This window comes from Passer montanus, unplaced genomic scaffold, assembly GCF_014805655.1.
Source record: "Passer montanus isolate IOZ18808 unplaced genomic scaffold, ASM1480565v1 scaffold150, whole genome shotgun sequence".
NCBI lineage: Eukaryota > Metazoa > Chordata > Aves > Passeriformes > Passeridae > Passer > Passer montanus.
In genome coordinates, this window is record NW_024362052.1 from 173,936 (window position 1) to 192,712 (window position 18,777).

At 49.3% G+C, this 18,777-nt stretch overlaps 1 protein-coding gene and 1 long non-coding RNA gene across 3 annotated transcripts in view; one reads left to right on the forward strand and one right to left on the reverse strand.

Moving 5' to 3' along the window:
* ANTXR2 (ANTXR cell adhesion molecule 2) overlaps positions 1-18,777 on the forward strand; it is a 77,791-nt gene that overhangs the window by 43,633 nt on the left and 15,381 nt on the right. The window contains exons 13-16 of the mRNA XM_039701906.1: positions 3,941-3,982; positions 4,537-4,632; positions 7,539-7,706; positions 8,588-8,668. Coding sequence (XP_039557840.1) covers positions 3,941-3,982; positions 4,537-4,632; positions 7,539-7,706; positions 8,588-8,668 — 387 coding nt within the window. The remainder of the gene's footprint in view (positions 1-3,940; positions 3,983-4,536; positions 4,633-7,538; positions 7,707-8,587; positions 8,669-18,777) is intronic.
* The window catches only part of LOC120498787, a 180,091-nt gene that overhangs the window by 2,787 nt on the left and 158,527 nt on the right, over positions 1-18,777 (reverse strand). For both annotated transcript variants that reach the window (XR_005626743.1, XR_005626742.1), the window contains one exon: positions 4,535-4,682. This is a non-coding gene — a long non-coding RNA (uncharacterized LOC120498787). The remainder of the gene's footprint in view (positions 1-4,534; positions 4,683-18,777) is intronic.

The following is an 18,777-nucleotide window of genomic DNA, read 5'->3' on the forward strand; positions in this document are numbered from 1 at the left end:
GGGAAGTTTATTATTCATTCAGCTCAAAGACAGCATGGAGGACTTGGGAAATGGAGATTGCTTCCCTGGTCTGGGTACCTGTTCTTGTCTGGGGCTTGTGGAATGTGGGGCAGAGAGGAAGTGGCCTTCTCACTGACCGTGCTGCAGCCCTTGTGACCCGGAGGGTCCATCGGGCCCCTGGCTGTCCAGGGCAGGAAATCTCAGCCTCCATCTGCACCCTCACAGTCTGGGCTTCCTGAGGTGAGAACAAAAAGCCTCGCTTGTTCTCATTCACCACAGCACAGGCCCAACAGAAATCCAGGGAGCTTCCTGTTAGTCACCTTACCTCCACTTGGTTTCATATGATGAGCCTCCCTATGGAAAAGGAACATGGCAAATCAGTAAGAAGCAAACTACTGGTTTTATTATTTAAAAAAAAACTAACCTTGATTCAGAAACCAGCTTCATAAGTTAAAATTGCTACATGAAACAGTCCAGCGAATAGTTCTATATTATCAATTTTCAGCCTTATAAAACCATAGTTCTTCAAATGTTTGTGCCCTCTGTGTTTCCTCCCACCTCCTGTGGGTACTATTTTGTTACTTCAAAAGAAAAGGCAATCTTAGACCTCTGCTACAGCACTGCTGTGTTCCAGGCCCACACGCTGTTGCACTGAACCTGCTGCAGAGCACTGGTCCTTCCTTCTGGTTTTAGCTCAGTTCCTGCCCTTCTCTCCTGCCCATGAGGCCTGGACATCCATCACTGGAAGGGCCACTTGTGGCTGAGTAGTCCTGGGCTTCAGGGCAGCGTCCCTGAGGAGAGAGGCAGCATTAGGGCTGGGCAGGACCTGCTCTTCCCTTCCTCTGGCTCTGCTTCCCTGGTTTCCTGGAACAAGGAGCACGAGCACAGGAGTCAGATTCCAATGGAAAAGAGAGGTGCAGGGTGTTGTGGGCAGAACAAGTGTCTGGAGCCAGGCGGGTGTGTTGTCCCCTGCCTGCAGCCCAGCTCCATCCTGGCTGGGGCTCAGTCTCACAGCGTTCCATGGTGTGAGTCCCTTGGACACTCAGAGGGTGGGGCAGGGGGACTCCTCTTCCTTTTGCTTCCTTGTCCCCCACTTTCAAGGGTTTCACTGTGACAGTTCTGTCACTTGTCCTTCGCTGTGGAACATATGATTGCAGCAAGCTGGCTGTAGGCTCTGAGCTGACATCTCCTAATGCCCACATAATGGAGCGGCAGAGAAGTGTTAATGAGTGGATCAGAGGCACTGCTGCCTCAAGCACCAACTTCTTTTTTTTAATGATTTTTTTAAAGAAATCAGTTCTTCTCCAAACTCAAACCTTCATTTTTTGCAACTCACTAAATGAGATGGAGCTTTGCCCTGAGAGACTGATGATAACACCAAACAAACTGAGGAAGCAGCCCATATCTCCATGAGGATGATAAGACAGCAGCATTATTCAGAGGCTTCGCCACTGAAACAATCTGAATCCAGCTTGGGGAAAGTTAATTTAAAATATTCAGGTCTTCCTCTGTGCAGATCTGTGTGCAGCTCCATGCAGAGCTGCACGTGTGCCTTGGATTTCTCTTCTTCATAAACAGCTTTCTAATGATTTCACTTGGAATATCACACGATTGAATAGAATCCTTGTGTGTGCACGTGTGATTCGAGTGTGTGAGTGTGAGAGCCTGTGGAAGCATAAGGATGCAGGCATTGACATTCCAGTGCTGTCAGCAGGGTGAGGAGCTGCTACTCAAAGCAGATTATTTTCTCACACCACTGTCACTTTTAAAACAAGTTTGATTTTCTGAAGCCATTAGAAATAACAGCTAATTAATGGATTGCTTGGCTTTAAACTGAATTTCCCCTCAAACTTCAGCGAGTTCAGGAGCTGGCACAGGATTAGATCCTCCACTTGAGGAGATGAGCAAAAGCTGCCACTGACTATTGCCTTAGGAAGCCACAGTAAGCTCAAACAAGTCAGGTTTCCCTTGATTGTCAGGGAGGGAGCTGTAATTCCTACATCCCCAATGGGCACAGGGCCCGCAGGAATTCCATCCCTCATCACGGAGAGGTTGGCTGGGCAAAGCTGTCTGTGTCCAGACAGATGTGAGCCTTCAGAGTGGCACAGCTGTAGATGGGGAAGGGCAGTGCCATTTCATAGGGGGGCACACAAATCCACCCAGAAGGACCTTCTCCTGTACAGCTGGCAGGCCTGACAGAGACAGAGACTGTTTTGGGATGATGGTTAGGGACAGGTGAAATGGAAATAATGACAGAAATTAAACAAGGTGTCCCTTCATTGAGAGAAAGCGCTGCTTTACTGTTTCCAGTCTCCTAATTGCTTTCAGCGAGAACTGAATATCTCCAGGCTTTGGCAAATCCAACTCAGCATCCAAGTATCTCTCAGGATCTGTCTCACGATCCCTCTGTGTTGCTGTTTCGTGTACAGTTAGGGTAATGATAGCAGTGTGGCTCTCAGGAATGTTTCACTAATTAAATAATTACTTTCTGTTAAGTATGCTGGAAACTCCTGATGACTAGGAAGAAAAAGTGTTCAGAGCTATTTAAAGAAAAGTAATGTCTGGCATGGTTTTGCAACATCCTAACAGCAAAGGGATGTCTCAGAGTTGAAATCTACAGGTCACTTTCCAATCCATCCAAAGCACTCTGAGCTTGACAAATGAGCCATTCCATAACTTAAATCTGAAGGGCTGTGGAAAGCTGGTTCCAGGGGTGCCATAAGTTATTTCTGCTATTGGGCAGAATTCCTTTATGCATTGCTGAAAGTCCACAGCCTGTTTAGGCAGTCAGTAGTAACTGCCTGGGTGGCACTGAGAAGTGAAATGTAAATCAAGATGGAAAACTCTACTGATCAGAAAAATATGTTTCTTTCATGCATTGTGCTGACTGTCTGCAATGGTATTGCTCATAGGCAGTGTTTAATGAAAGTACTAACATTAAATAGCACAGAGTGACTCAAGTAAGGCATATTTCAATTAAGTTACTTAAAGCCTGTATTACATTGAGTTGTTTGTCAGCATGCGCAGTTTTGGATATGTTTGTGTAATATCAAGGCATAGCAAAAATGGACTCCTTGATATTCAAGGTGTATTTTTTAGTCATTTCCAGGCAATCCCAAACCCAAAACATGGCCCAATGTCACCAAAAAACTTAACAAGGTTAGCTTGCAAACCTGCTTTTCTCGAGGAGGAGTGCCTGTGCATGCAGCTTGCAGCCAAATCAGTGGAGAGGGTCCCTTGCCTGCCTCTCCCCTGCTGGGACTGTCAGTGCTGGGCATTCTCTGAGCTTTAGAGTGTGGATGTGGCAAAGGGAACAGGAAGAGACTGTAGGGAGATTTAAATAGAAGTGTAAGAAATGCTCCCGGGAGTGGGCTTCACCCGGAGCAGTGTCAGAAGTGTGGGAGTGTGACTGCAGTGCAGGCACTGCACAGTCATGGAGCTGGGAGGTGGGAAATGTGAGGGCTGCGGAAGCGTCCAGGACATCCAGAGGTGAAGCCTGAGCTGCCAGAAGGCATTTCACACTTGTCACTGGGTCAGAGACTCCCCAGCCACACAGCAGCAGCAGTGGCAGCTCGGCCCACGGCTGTGCAGGGCCTCACACAGGCCTCAGACGCTTTTCCTCCAGGATTGCTCATGGACTCTGCGGGGTCTCGGCACTGGCTATTCCTCACGGCGGCTGAGGCTCATCCGGCCAGGAAGCGCGGTGGCAGACACGTCTGCCCAGAGTGTCTGCAGGCAGGGATGGCAGGTCTGGCAGATGGATGGTGGTAATTTCCAGAAGGCCTCGCTGATGGATGCCCAGGGGAGCGGGCAGCAGAGGCTGCCAGCTTGCTGGCGGTCGTGGGGGCTCGGGTGGAAGCAGGTCACTCTTACCGTGGTCTGTTGCCTTTGGCTGCTGCCACTGCAGTGCCTTATTCTTTCCTATGTTTGGCTCTTCCAGGTCATCAAGGATCCCCCTCCACCTCCGCCAGCCCCAAAAGAGGTATGGTCTGATGGTGCTCATCTTACCACGCTGCTCACATAGAACCGCTCCTGTGCTTCCCTGTGCACCGTGTGTCTGGCTCCTTGTCTGAGTGCTGCCAGAGAAAGGACTGCCCCAGGGGTGCCTTCAGAGGAGAACAGGGTTGCTGAAGTCCAGATCTCTGCTCTGCCTCAGCTCAGTGCGGCCTGAATTAAGTCCTGATCCAAAGAAACACTTAGGGCCTTTATTCCAAGATAGCTTTGTTTTCCACATTCTGCACTGAAAGCAGAAAGCTTGAATAGCCCTTGTCCAACACATAAAGATTCATGTAGGACTTAGGCAGTGTTTTCCCCCTGCTCTGTCATTTCAGACACTGAGGAATTCCCCTTAGAAGGGAATTCTTCTCCCTCTTACAGGCAGTAACGCACTGGAGGCTCTGCTGTCCTCAGTGTTTGCACCCCTTTCACAACCAACAGGGTACGCTCTGGGAACTCCAGTGAAATATACAGAAAAGACATTCACTGTGTGGGTGGAAGCATCTTTGAAAAGTAAATACCATTTGAATGTACTTACAGGAAGAAGAACCGGAGCCCTTGCCTTCCAAGAAGTGGCCCACGGTGGATGCTTCCTACTACGGTGGACGAGGAGTTGGGGGAATTAAGAGGATGGAGGTTGGTATGTTTTGGAGATGGCAGTTCCCTCAAGCACGAGCTCTCTGAGGCTGCAAGTGTGGAAACAAAGACTTGACAGTGCACTGAAAATACAAGGCCATAATGTGTGCTTTTCTTCCCACTGGCATAAGCCTTGGAAAATTTGTTACCATATCGAACAATTCTGACCTTGCCTCTGAAAGAACAGCTTTCAGTAGTTCCATTTGACTGGGACTTTAAATAGCTGCCTCAAGACATGCTCTTTCCATCACGCTAATGAGAAAGAGAGAGTGAGAGCCTTTTCTGCGTGTTTTGGAAGGAATTACAGTGAAACATAAGTCCCCCAAGTGTGGGCCAGCCAAATGCGCTGACAATGGTGACGCTGAGGAGAGGCTTGATCCCAGAGGGACTCGCAGCGACAACAGAGCCTGTCTTTGAAGAGACACGATAGCATCATGTTAATTAAAACAGAATGAAGAATGTGCATCCTTATGGGCACATCCTTATGGCAGGTTTTGTAGTCAAGTCAGCCTATATGGAATGTGCAAAGCAGTTCCTAACTGCAGTCCAGGAAGCTGTCTCTGTCTGAAACACCCACCTCGGCCATACTGAGGTGTCTTGATGAAACTTTAAAGATAGTGGCCTAATCAGCTTTGCTCGAGTACTTTTTAAATGCAGAAGCAGAGCATGCAGGTTTGAAGCTGTGTCACTTACATGCATTTTCTTCAGCAGTTCAGAATTGCTAATTTAGAAGAGCTTCAGATTTCACAGAAAGCAAACATTTTGTGCAGTGTTTTTCAGAAGCAAACTAGGAAATGCTTTCCAACATCAAGAATTACAAGCCTGGATTTGAGGGAAACTATGATAGCCTCCAGGAGGGGCTCCCAAATGGGATCCTGCACAATGGAGCAGAAACCTCATGAACACAAGTGACATCAGGACCACAAAGAAAGACATGTTCAGCCCATGGCAAAAATGCAAATGAGGGTAGAAACTGATGATTGGGTTAGAAAACCTTTTCATCTGTGGTAGGAATTTTGTGCAAGACTAAGGGCTAAAAAAGTTAACCAACTGAAATTCCTGCCAGCGTAATCATGGGCCCTAGAAAAAAGCCCCCCCTCTGTGGGGCTGTGGCTCTGTCCCTGAGACCCCAGAGCAGTGACAGGTCTGGCTGGACACCGATGGTCAGTGCCTCTGGGTTTGAGTGAGGAGCTTCACCTCTGCCTTGCCGTGTCTGGGGCGGGCTGGGAAGATGGGCTCAGGCTGTTGGGAGAGCAGGACAGTGTTCACAGCTCTCCCTGGCTCAGAAGAGCACGCTGCTCCTTTGGAGAGTTGGGGCAGAAGCGAGAGAAAACACCCCAAGGGAGGTTGTTCCTTACCTGGCAGGTAGAGGTGGTTTCTGTGCCATGGCCAGTGACAAACTTGCTGGCCCAGTCATGACATTTCTTCCATGTTTGCAGTCCTTGTGGCATGGAGTCATCTGGTTTTTATTGCTTCTCTGGCCTGTTTTATTCTGCCATTCCTCCGGCATCCTGATTCCTCTGGCAGCCTCCCCTTCTGGAGAAGGGAAGGGACTGAACTCTCACCCTTGCACTTCCCACTCCTGTACTGGGGCAGGTACCCATCCACTCCTGCCTTCCCCACTCGCTCCACCGCTCTGTGGCAGTCCCACATAGCTTGGGCAGTGCTGTTTGCTCTCCTCGCTCTGTCTTTTGGCATTGTTTCCGGGTTTGTGATGTCATTGCCAGACCCCACCTGTTACATTAATTAATTTTTATGTCAAAATTGGGTGGTCAGATTCCACCACTTCTGGATTCTCCTGGGTGAACTGGCTTCTCCCTGAAGGAGGAGTTAATTTTTTCAGTGAGATCCACCAGCTAATGGTTTTAACAGTGTTTAAAATACATGTTAGCAGCCACATGACAAGCCCTGTACAAGTGCCATTGATCACAGTGAAAGACAGGTGTACAGGGGCCTCCTGGCAGGCCAGATCCCAGCAAATGGCATGATTATGGCAAGTCTTGTTGAAATGATCCAGGCCACTGTCACTAAGCACTCTCAATCTTTTAGCTGTTACTTTTTGGATGAGAAGGGAACTGCCTTGTCCAGGCTGGTTTCTGTGTGCAGTACAGCAAACACCCCTGCTCAGATTGCTGCATGGTGCCTGCAGTTACAAGGTGAAAGAGGATTCCTGCAGCAAGGTGAATTATCCCTCTTAGTGGGGAGGTTTTTCCATGTATTTCATCTCCTGAGGACAGTGAGTACAGTCTGTATGGAAGTGGGAATATGTGTCTGTCTCCCCAGCAGTAATAACCCTGGTTTGCTGCTCTTTCAACTGCATATGATATGATATTATATATATATACACACACTTGGAGCAGTGTAACATACACAGTTAACATTAACATACACAGTGTTGCATGTTCTGCATGCACTTAGGCAGGGTAGACAGCTTCACCTGCATTTCTGCAGTGTGTATCTTCCTGCAGGACAACATGGAAAACTGAGCAGGTTCAAGGAGCTTCTGCCCAAACCTCCTTAAGCATCACATTAAAACTACACTGGGGTTCTTGAAAACTCTCTGGGCTAGGAGACCTGGGTTCAGAAATCTTGCCTTTCATGGGTGCCAGATTAAGTTCTGGTATTTTAGAATAAATCAGAAGTGGAAATTACATTTTTTTATCATTACTTAGAGAAGATTTCACAGATTCCCTGTCGCCCATGTGAAGCAAGATAGGATTTTCTTTCACTACTGAGACTTACTTACAGACCTTTACCTAAGACTGTTGTTACCATAATGAAGAGGTAGTGATCTCCTCAGCACTTCCTCTCTCGTTTATCCAGCACTTCTTCCAGATTTATCCTGTTATTTGCAGCATTGTCCCTGCCCTGAGGTGCACTCACATCTGAACTCTGCCTTTCCTCAGGTGCGCTGGGGCGACAAAGGCTCCACAGAAGAAGGGGCCAGGTTGGAAAAAGCAAAGAATGCTGTGGTGAAACTCCCAGAAGAACCAGAAGAACCTTTTCACCCTAAACCACCTAAACGAAAGCCTACCTCACCAGCCATGCAGCAGAAGTGGTACACACCAATCAAGGTATCTGTTCAGTCTTTGGTACGATTTGTTACTAAGGGCTGGATTCTTTGTGCCTTATGCAGGCTGAGCCGTGCCTTACTTTCCAAGTGTTCCCATTCAAGTGCAATGTGCTATTCTCGAAGGGAACACCTACTCAGCAGGAATGGCAGGAGCAGTTTGTAGCCCTAAATGCAATACTTGATCATTACTGCCACGTTCTGTTTGCCTCCCCTTAAAAAGGGACATATTGTACAGTGACAGCATTAAAATCTATGGGGGCTTTGTTGGCTTAGTAGAACTAATTAAACCCAAAACTGCACAGTTTGTAGCTGCTACACTAAGTTTTAAACACACATTGTCATGACAAACCAAAAAAAGCAAAAAATTATATGAAACAATGTAATGCAAGAGTTCTGATAAAAAGTGAATTGTTCTATCTGGCTCATAAGAACAGTGCTCTGAGTCACCTGCAAACAGAACACAAGCACTGCCTACAGGCAGAGGGTGGGTCTGCAAACACCTTGCCTCCTTTAGGTGTTAAGAGCAGAAAGCACCCAGGTGTAGGTGGCACTCTGGGATACTGCTGTCTTCCCAAGTGCCTGCGGGTCCCTAGTGACACCCAGAAAGCCCTGAAGCTGTGATGTCCAGGCACACAGGCAAGGCCCAGCACCATCCGTGCAGAGCGGGATGCTCCTAACCGGCTCCGCTCCCCGGGAGGTGAGTGCCCTCCCTGGCACTCCACGTGGGCAGGAGCAGCACCACAGTGGTTGTAGGGAACACAGGCCAGGCTGAGCTCGGCCTGCCTGGCTCCAGGGAAGTGGAGCTGCACTGCAGGTGCCCAGGATGGCCCCGGCAGCCCCCATGCCGCTGCTGCCCCTGACTGAGCCCCTGTGTCCCCGCAGGGCCGGCTGGACGCGCTGTGGGCGCTGCTGCGGCGCCAGTACGACAGAGTCTCGCTGATGCGGCCTCAGCAAGGAGACCAGGTGGGTGCGCGGCACACGGCCAGCGTGGTGGCTCTGGCCTGGCGGGTGGGGGGCCACCGCAGTGGCACACGGGAAGGGTGACACACCACACGATCTGTGTGGTGACAGACGCGTGGCACCAGCCTGGATGCGCGGCACTGGCACAGGGTTCCTGCAGGCAGAGGGAGGGGTACTGGATGTGGTGTGTGCTCAACAGGAACACAGCCCGTGCAGGGCAAACTCCTGTCACAAGCACACAAATCGCTCTCACACCCAGCTGTCTGTAACTGCAGAGGCTGGCAATAATGTCCGCGCAAGTTGCTTCCTAGAGCTTTGCGCTTCCGCACCAGTGACACTTTTCACAGAAGGAAAAGGTGAGGAAATGTGTTTCTCAGACAGTCCTTTCTCCTCAAACATCTGTGGCCACTGAAAAAGGGGCCTCTCACCCAAATGCTGCTGAGGACACAGAACTGCTGTTTGCACCTCTGACAGTGAAACCAGATCAAGTATTTTTGATTGCTGCTCCTCAGGAAAGTATCATTTTGAATGTCAGCATTACCTCCTGCATCCACTCAGCTTCCTGTTTGTGGCACTTGGCAAGAGCCACGGGAGCAAATGCTTTTCCTTAAGCAGGATGGCACAGGTCACAGTCTCACGTACTACAGAGCCCTGTCTAAGCACCATACAACATGAAGGCCACAGAAAGGATGAGAGGGCTGAAGGGGAGGGAGTTACATGTGATAGAATGGGAGGTAACAGGAATTTTGATTATTTTCCCCGGATGAAGTTTGGTGCTGTTCAAAAGAATGAAGAGGTGAGACTAAGGTAAGGCCAGTGTTGGAAGCAGCAGAATGGCCAAGTGTCATGCTGCAGGTGGAGAGCACAGCTGGATACAGCTGTTAGCATTGTTACCGTGGCAGATTAGTCACTGTTTGCATGAATGATGCATGTGACATGGAGCAGCAATAACAGCAGCAATCTACACACAAAATACATGGCACAATACAGTTTAACAGGTAAATTCAATGTGAACAGGAACATAGAAGGGGTGCCTGAAAAGGCTAAAAAAGTGTCAATCAGACCCTGATTTGAGGATTTATGCCCCTAAAGGCAGGGAGTTACTGTAAGGATTGCCCTGGGGGCAGGCTTTGCTGAGCCATTGTGCAGTCAGACACCTCCCTTCCCTGGGCCTGACACTGGCCAGCAACACTGGCCAGCACCTTGGCTTGTGAAAAAGAGCAGTAGCTCAAGGGAAAAGGAGTGATATTTGTGCCTAAAGGAGTGTTGGGTCAGATGTGACCTGTGTCACTGCAGAGTGCCATTTCTGTCTGCACAGTGTTTGCCGTCTTGGGGAAAAAATGGTATCTTTTTCCTAATTCCTAACACACTGGGTGGAGAGCCCATGGTAGGCCCTTGGTGTGTGTCAGTGCACAAGTGTGCATGGACACACACACATACGCACGCGTGGAGGCGTGGAGTTGTTCTATTTCATCATCTTTCTGTTACTGTTTAAGAACTTGTCAGTTCCATTCGTAAAAGAATTCACTGCTGAATTGCAGTGCTTGATCAGGCAGCTGAAATTTAGGCACGAAGTATCAAAGCAGAGTGAGCTGCTGGTGCATCCCCGCGCTGTCCCGGCTGTGCCGTGCGGCAGGTGGTGTGAGGGCCGTGCCGGGAGGCTGCCAGGGAGGCTGGAGCCCCGGGAGCCGCGGCTGCCGGAGGCGGGCAGCGCCCAGGTGTGGGCACACCGAGCAGGCTGGGGGCACAGCTGTGTGGCGGCCGCAGAGCGCGGGGCAGGCCGGGGCACGTGGGGCCCAGGGGCTGCAACACTAAAGGTAGCACGGCTTGGACACAGCTGCTCCCCAGCTCGCCTCAGGCACAAATCCAGAGATCCAACACGGGCTGGCTGTGCTGGGGGCCGAGGACATGCAGCCACTTCAGAGACAGCTGCACGCCGCAGCAGCTGCGCCGGGCTCCCAGTGAGGGATGAGGACAGCAGGTATGGATCGAGGGCCCCACAAACAGCCTCCATTAAGCCACAAGCGCTTTTGAAGGGCTCCCATCAAACAGAGCAAGTCCGCAGCAGGAGATTTCGGCTGCAGAGCCATGTGGTGTTTTCTGCGCTAACAAGGTAATTTATAAATGATGCATTACCCTGTCTCTGTGCTCCTAGCTAGACTTGCTTTCTTTTTTTTATTAAAGGGGCAAAGAAGACTGAGCCACAGCAGTCTGGGCTACTCTGATAAACCAGTTCAGTGTCCAAGGGTCTGTACTGAACTTCTTTTCCCAGGAGTCTGGGGCTGCCCAGGAACACAGTCTGGCACAGGGGCACAGTGCCAGCCTCAGGGGCTAGTTTTTCCTCTAAAACCTTGTGTTTGTTTTCCAAGTCACAGTTTAGCACCACAAGGTGATCACCAGCAGTTTGGATTCTTTGTCTAAGCTTGCTGTAATGTAATGGTGGCTGAGACTCTGATCCTGTGTGCATTTATATTTAATATTTAAGTCCACAAATAGCTCATGGCACTTGTAGTGAAGATTTTTCCCTATCAGGAGAGAAATAGGAGTCAGTGGTAAAAGCAAAGGAAGACTGTACTTCATTCTAAAAGAATCAGAAGAGAGGAGAACTATAGAATACTTCCAGCTTGCACTTCCATGTACAAACCAGCCTTTTTAAACAGGAAGACACATGTGCTTGTTTTTAAGCCTGTTAGTATTTGCCTGCTTTAAAGGTCTTTTCTAATAATGGCTGCAGAGTTACCACAAACATCTGTTTAAACTGTTACTTTTGAACATCTCTGCATAATACAGAAGTAGTACATTCTGCACGTGCAAGATGTGGCTAGCAGTGCTCCCTCCAAAAGGAAGCTCCTGGTCACTGGAGTCACGGCCTCTCCGTGTAATCTGAGCTGCTTTCAGGAGGGTCTGGCTGGCTGCCTGGCAGGTGCCCATCCCGACTAGGGTGGCTCTCCTGGCAGGCGGATTTGCTGTCAGTCAGTGGAAGCGGGCGGGACCATCTTGCTGAAGAGAGGATGTTGTGCTGGTGTCAGGAGAAACAGGGATATTTTCCCAGCTACGTAGGCAGCAGTTCTTGGCACTGCCTCCCTTGGTGCAGATGAGTCTGCTGCTCTCTTAAACAAGCCTTCGGGACTCATCCCTCTGTGAGCATTGATAAGAATGGGAGAACAGGAAGAAACCAACCTGCCTGTCAGTTCCAAGGCCATGCGGCACAGGATGACAGCCATGGAGAAAGGAGCGCCAGTGCTGGGGGCAGCAGGGATGTGCCGTAGGTGTCCCACAGCTTCCCTGTCAGCACACAAGCAGTGCAGCCCCCCAGGCCAAGCCAAAGGAAACCTTTCCCTGGGCAGGGCAGGGGCTGGTAATCACCGAGTGTTTCACTGTGCAGGATTCCCAAGCAACAAGCACATTTGTTTTCCTCATCCTCACGACACCTTTCTCATGAAGTGAGCTGCAGTAGAGTGATGCACCAGGCCTGTTTCCCCTGCCCAGATTATTCCTCCCCTGCGAGCTGGCAGCACAGGGCAGCTGTCCGAGCGGCTGGCCGGGATTCGGGAATGGCCGCTGAGCTAATCTCCAGGCTTTGCAGATGAAGGAGGCAGCAGATAACAGGATTAAAGTTTCCCGACCCAGGGTTTTCACAGCCCGAGACGCGGGCGGAGGGGGAGACAGAATGACTTCTGTCATTAATCTTAATTGATTGCCAAGAGGTTTTTAATCTGGCTTATTAATTAGGAAGGTCCTTAACACACTGTCTACATATCAACATCAGATGCTCTTTTGGGACTTTGGGGACATATGGCCTATCTATATTTACATTCACACAATTTACACATACATACATCGCTGTATGGGAGCTGCTCGCACGGGTAACGCGCACGCAGCGCCGAGGAAGCGTTTGCATTCACACACTCTTCAGCAAAAGGGGATGGAAATGAAAAAACACCTCGCACAAAGGTTGCATTTCCACACAATGAACACCCATACCTCTGTTTATACTGATATGTGTATTCATCCAGATCAATTTTATGTGCCATTTATCTAGATTAGCGTTCAAATGGCATTCTTGCTTTGGCAGATTTAAGTGAGAGGTCCATGTGTTCTTCCACAGCACGTTTAAAAAAGTCTAGGCTGTGGTTCCACTGCCATTTTGGAGGAGATCAGCACAAATACTTGATACAACAGAGTCAGGTGATGCTGGAAATAAGTGACGAGAGCTAGAGGGGCTCTGACATAGGAGGCAGTGACAGAATGAGGTGAACAGAACTAGGCTGGTTTCCCTGTCACTGGGCTCTGCTCCTCTAACCAACAGCAAAGGCATGTGAAAACGCCTTGGAAAAGCTGTTTCTAGAAAGTGAGTTTCTGTCTCACCTGGCAGGTGTGCTATCACTGGCCATAGCTGTGGCAGCCCGAGCTTGTTCAGTCACCCAGGGTGAGTTGTTACAAATCTGTGGTGAACTGCAGCTACTGCAGTTCAGAGGATGCTCAGATGTGCCCAGGCCCTGCCCAACCCGGGGCTCTAGAGCCTGTAAGCAGTTGCACATGTTAATTCTTTTATGCACAACATTATCCAAAAGAAGGCAGGTGGAGGGACCTGTTTTCCCCTACAGCTCTTTAACAGTTGGGAAGAACTACAGCAGACCTGCTGCTAGATGTGACTGCTGCATGGGAGAGGCAGACAGTGGAGAAAGGGAGAAGAAAAGTGATCCAAAATTACATCTATTTCCTCCGATCTTATTACTGTATTCCCATTAGTCAAAATTACTTTTGTTCTTAAATCAGTTTTTGCACGTTTAAGTGCATTCTGAACTACAGATCCATAAAGTGTTAACAAAACCCCAATAATACTTCAGTTGTTTGCATTTTGAACTGGCCAGGTGTTCCCCAGGCAGAACATTTCCTGACCACTGACTGTGGGCTGGCTGTGTCACAGCCTCCTGCAGTTTAAACACAGGTTCCAAGGAAGGTAATGCAGATCACAGCGATGGTTACCGATGCTGCTCCCTGTCACAGAGGGTTTGTGGGTGCACACAGGTCTGTCCCCTCCCAGTCACTCCGAAAAGAATTCTGTAACTTCTGGGAACTGGTGGCCAAATGCTACATGAGATCAACCACTGCATTTCAGGTGGGCTCAGCTCCTGCCAGGCTCCAAGCCGTGCTGGACAGGTGACCAACGAAGAGGAGCACTGTCCCTGACCTGCAGCCTCAGGACAGGTGACACATCTGGCTGTGAACCTAACCTTGGGAATGGGGTGACAGCCTTCCTAGAACAGCACTTCCCTGCTGCAGCTTTGTGGGTGCTCTGGGGCCCTGTACTGCTCCTTCCTAGGTAATGGTTGTTCCTCGGACACATTTCTGTCTGCAGTTTTCTCCCATAGCCTTCCCTTGTCTTTATTTTATTAGTCCAGCAGGCCACACACAGCAGTGTAAAACAGTTTGAGCCAATGAAAAAGGAGTAGATTTTCTTGGAGTTCATTATCATCTTTTTCCAGTGGAACAACAGAAATGCTTTACTAGTGTGAAATAGAAGTTCCCTTTCTGGATGCAAACTGCCTGTCTGAGCAGACAGGAAGTGAAGGTGCAAAGCACACAGGAGTTTGTAGCATGTTTTTTATCTTTCTGTACCCAGGTAGATGGATGATATTTTATTTTACATTATAGTAAAACAGAACCTACTAAAATCTGGAAAGGCTATAAAATGATGAACAGAATGAGCATATTATGATCCAAAAGAAAATTGGTTATTTAGAATTGAACATTCAGAGCAGTGCCCAAGGCTTTGAGGATATCACTCCATTCTGGGAAGGATGTTCCCAGCCCAGCTGAGCACCCCTGAATTTGGGAATCCCCCAGAAACTCTTGAGTTTCCTGCTCACCCAGGAGAGACAGAGAGGACATCTGAGGGCACCCCCTCTTCCATGGGCTGCTTCCCTGTCTCTCAGGACTGCTTTGCTGCCCTGTTCCCATCTCTGTTTGCCCCCTTGGGGAGCTGTGAGTGCCTAGAGTATCTCTCACAGCCCAGCCACAACCACTCATTTGCTGTCATGCCTTTACTAAAACAACATCTCTAGACAACGGCTCCCCAGTGAAGTGGACGGGGAGTGATGGGAATGCTGGGAAGGCCCCTCCCAGCCCACCTGCTCCTACACTGGAGCAGCACCGGTTCCCTCTGGTGACATCAGTGTGTCCCAGCAGGTGGTTACAGGTCATCGGGGCCCATCGGCTCCATGATTACGGCAGCTCAGTAAGGTTTTTCCCTGCGATACCAACATTTACAATAGAAAGGAAGGGTGTTTGAAGGATTAGGAGAATATAATGGATATAACTTTTCCATTGTACATAGGAATCTGTGCATTAGAACTGTGGGAATTCTCTGAAAGAACTCTTCCTCTTTCCTTAAATTTTTCCTATGCTGATTGTAATTAAGGCCCTTTCCTCCCAAGCCAGCCACATGCCCAGCTGGCACCCTGTGAATGCTCCGAGGAACTCTCAGGGCATGTTTGATGTCAGTCTGTCCTGATTTATAAACTCATAAATGCTCTGCTTAGAGAAAGGAAAGTAATATTAGGTTTTGGCTCGAAGAAGTCAGGAGTAACGGACTGTGCTGTGTCCCCTGCAGCAGCGGGAAGGATGTGCCTTCCCACTGGGCCATACATCCCTAAATGCAGTGTGTCCTCTGGGCAGAGCAGCGGGGCTCTCTCAAGGGACAAGGGCAACTGAGGCACCTGTGCAGAGGTGATGTGAGCCCCAAGTAATGAAACAAGCACATGCCAGAAGGGGGAAGGAGAGCTGCCCCGGTGAGCCTTGAGTACCAGCTGGGAGCAGAGGGTCACTGCTCCAGCTGAAGGGGTTCACAGTGCATTTCTAGGGGGCGAAAATGGGAGAGTTAAACTGTAAAAACCATGACAAGGGCATTTGGGGCCAAAGAAGAACAACGTAAAACAGGTTTTCTCCCATCAATACACTCTTACTTGTTGTGAAGCTTAGGGTGCAGAGATTTCACCTTGTACACATACACAAGCCAAGCCAAGTCAGATCTTACACCAGTCTAGAATGAACTACACAGAGCCCCCTGCATTTATCAAGGACTGCACTCCTTAGGTAGAAAGTTGTGGCACGGAGGCTTTGTTCTTGAGATGGTTCTGAAGAGCAGTTTTATGAATAACTTCTTCACCTGCTGCCTTCGGGCTGAGCCACGTGGCACCCCCTGTCAGCCAGGAGAAACACTGGAACTGCTGATCCCCTGCTTTGTCCAGTACATGCTCAGGGATGGCGTTTGCCGTGCTTTTGCCAAAGGCTGCTGTCACTGGAGGTGGCCTGGGAAGGCCAGTTTGGTGCTAATGAGATGGCTGGGAGAAGGGAACTCTGCAACAGCAGTGGGAAACAGTGCTCTGGGCTCGCTGCCACTCTGGGATTAGGGTCTGTCCCTGACCTGTCTGACACAGTCTAAGCAGAGTCCTCAGCATCTGCAGCTGGGCACCTTCCTGAGCATGCTCCCACTGGGGACCATGTGGGCACAGAACTTGCGGGAGCAGCAGGAGATGTGCCTCTTCGGGAGATGACACTGGAGCATGTGCACGGGGGTGACCTGACCTGCTCACACCTGCAGTACAGCCATGCTGCCTGGTGTCAGAGGAAGGGCTGGGCTTCCTTTGCCACCAGGGCTTCAGGTCTCTCTGTTGCCATGGCGTAAGTTCGGTCATGCACCCCAGCTTCCTGAGGCTGGTATTTTCAGATGTGCTACTCAGAGCTATTTTAAGGGTTCTTCCCACTGCAAGTCTGTGATGAGCATTAGAGCTTTAAAGCACTGCTTTGGGAAGCTATTATCAGTAGGTATTAATTATTGAACACTATACCTTCTGGAAAAGTTGTTTCATCACTGGAAAGTGACCTTGCTAGAAGAGGCAGAGGGAAAGAGAGGCGTATGGTGCCTCCTGAGAGCAAGTGGAGTGATGCGTGGCAAGAGAAGACACTAAAGATTTATTGTCTGTGGCAAAAGAAACACAGATCTCTGCTTATGCAGTAAGTGTTTTTGACATCATACGCCATAAAGAGTGATTGGATGCTGTAGTTAAAAAGTGTTTCACTAAGGGAAATAATAGACATTTTCACAGTGCTGTGTCTATTAAGCGTCCAATTACGTGGCTGTGCAGCTGAGCTGGCCCTGGTAACTCCAGTGTTGGAGTTCAGGCAGTTCTGAGTTAAAAGGCAGCTGGATGATCCTGAGAGAGGACTCGGAGAATTTATCTCTCTTGAAAGAAGACCCCTTTTGACCTTCGCTGGTACAGGTTCTTATTGCCTGACAGCACACCACTGGTCAAGTTCAACATCAGCACTGTTTGGATGCCTCGCATGGAAATTTAATTTATTAACCTGGCCCTAGCCTTTTCCCTGGAATTTCTCTTTTTCCCAGCTGTTAGTACAGCAGTGCGCTTGTCTCACACTGACACTGGGAGTTGGACTTCTCCCTTTCCTCCAGTGGTTTAAAAACCCCATGAGAAACAGGCGTTCAGTTTAAAATAAAAGCTGGGGGGAAGCCAGAACTCAGGCTCACCTCTCACCCTGTGGCTGCCTCTGCCAGGCTGGAGAGCGCGAGGTGTGGCCAGAGAGCTCCTCGATAAATCATCATTAAGTCCACGTGCAAACACAGCAGCCAGGCCCAGGCACACAATTAGGCACCTAATTGTGGTGAAAATGCAACTGCACACTTTGCTACAACAGCCCCGTGGCCTTGGGGGCTGTTCCAAACAGGGTGCGGGGATGGCACCTCTGGAAGGGTCCTGCGAGGGGCAGAGGTGTTCACAGCGCTCAGACAGGAGCCTGCCCAGGCACAGCCCGTGCTGGGGTCGCTCCTCCTGCCCACACCGGGGTGGTAGTGATGGAGGGGACAGGCCACAGCATGGGTGTGTCTCCTCTGCCTCTTTTTGCTGCTGTTTCTTTTTCTTCCCTTCAGCAAGGCAAAGAGGGGAATACCCTGCCAAGTGGGATCCGTGATTCAGATGACAGCATATGAGTGTGTGGCTGAAACTGCAGTGAGGCTGATTCCAAAGGAACATTCAGTTTAAAATAACGCTGTCACTGTTCAGGGACAGCATTTTCCATATGAAAATGTCTGATCTGGGAGTGTTGTCAATGCCATGATCCTAGGGGTGCCAGACTGTTCAGCCACTGCTCCCAGCAGCAGGGCCCACCTGAGAGTAGCAGGGAGTGACCCAGGAGCTGAGGCCAGGCATTCGGGGAACAGCTTTAGTCTCTGCTGTTGTCTGCACAGGTGAGGTGCCACCACTGACTTCAGTTCTGTTTACTTGTGCCAAAAACTTTCATCCTGGACAGGAACGCTTAACAGCCAAGGGAGGACCCCAGTTCCCAGTCAAGAAAAATGAAGTACACTTGTCCTGTGCCTGTTCAACATCCTATGATGCATTTTCTGTATTTTTAAGTCCTGTAAAACCAGCAGTCCCTTCTCCTTGATAGCGTGCAGGTAACTTCTGAGAAGGAATTTGAAGGAATTCCTGATTTGGAATTGAAAACTTATACTGAAGGTCTGAGAATAAGACCTGTTGGAGAGAATCTACTAGCCAAGGAGTGAAGATACAGTCTTACATTAAAAAAATCATAGAACTACTAAAATTACTGCAGTTTTTAGTTTTAAAATGCATGTAATTTGTACAGTCTGAAGTGCAGCTCAAAGGAACTCTGTCTGTGTCAGGGGATCTTCATTAGGTTTATTCTGTGAGCACAGTAAAACCAGGATTTCTATACGGATTCAGGAGGAGAGGCTGCCTGGGCCTCATTTCTATCCATTTTCATCCCACCTGCCACGGTCAGGCCATCAGCTGAGAGGTGTTTGTGTTTCGTTCTTATACTTAACCGTCAGGAAATCATCCTTTTGCTTAGGAAAAATGCAGTGTTTCACATGTTTTGCAGTTTCTCACCGATGCCTCCAAAGAACGGGTCCATGTCCCAAAATCCCACCAAAAAATCCAGCACCAGAGTATAGGAATTGTACCTATATTTGGGAAAGCCAGTTTCATTGTTCTTTGATCCAGCATAGCTTCAAACACAGGGTTAGAGACACACCTGCACTTGTAAGCTTTTGCATCCCTGTCTCAGGA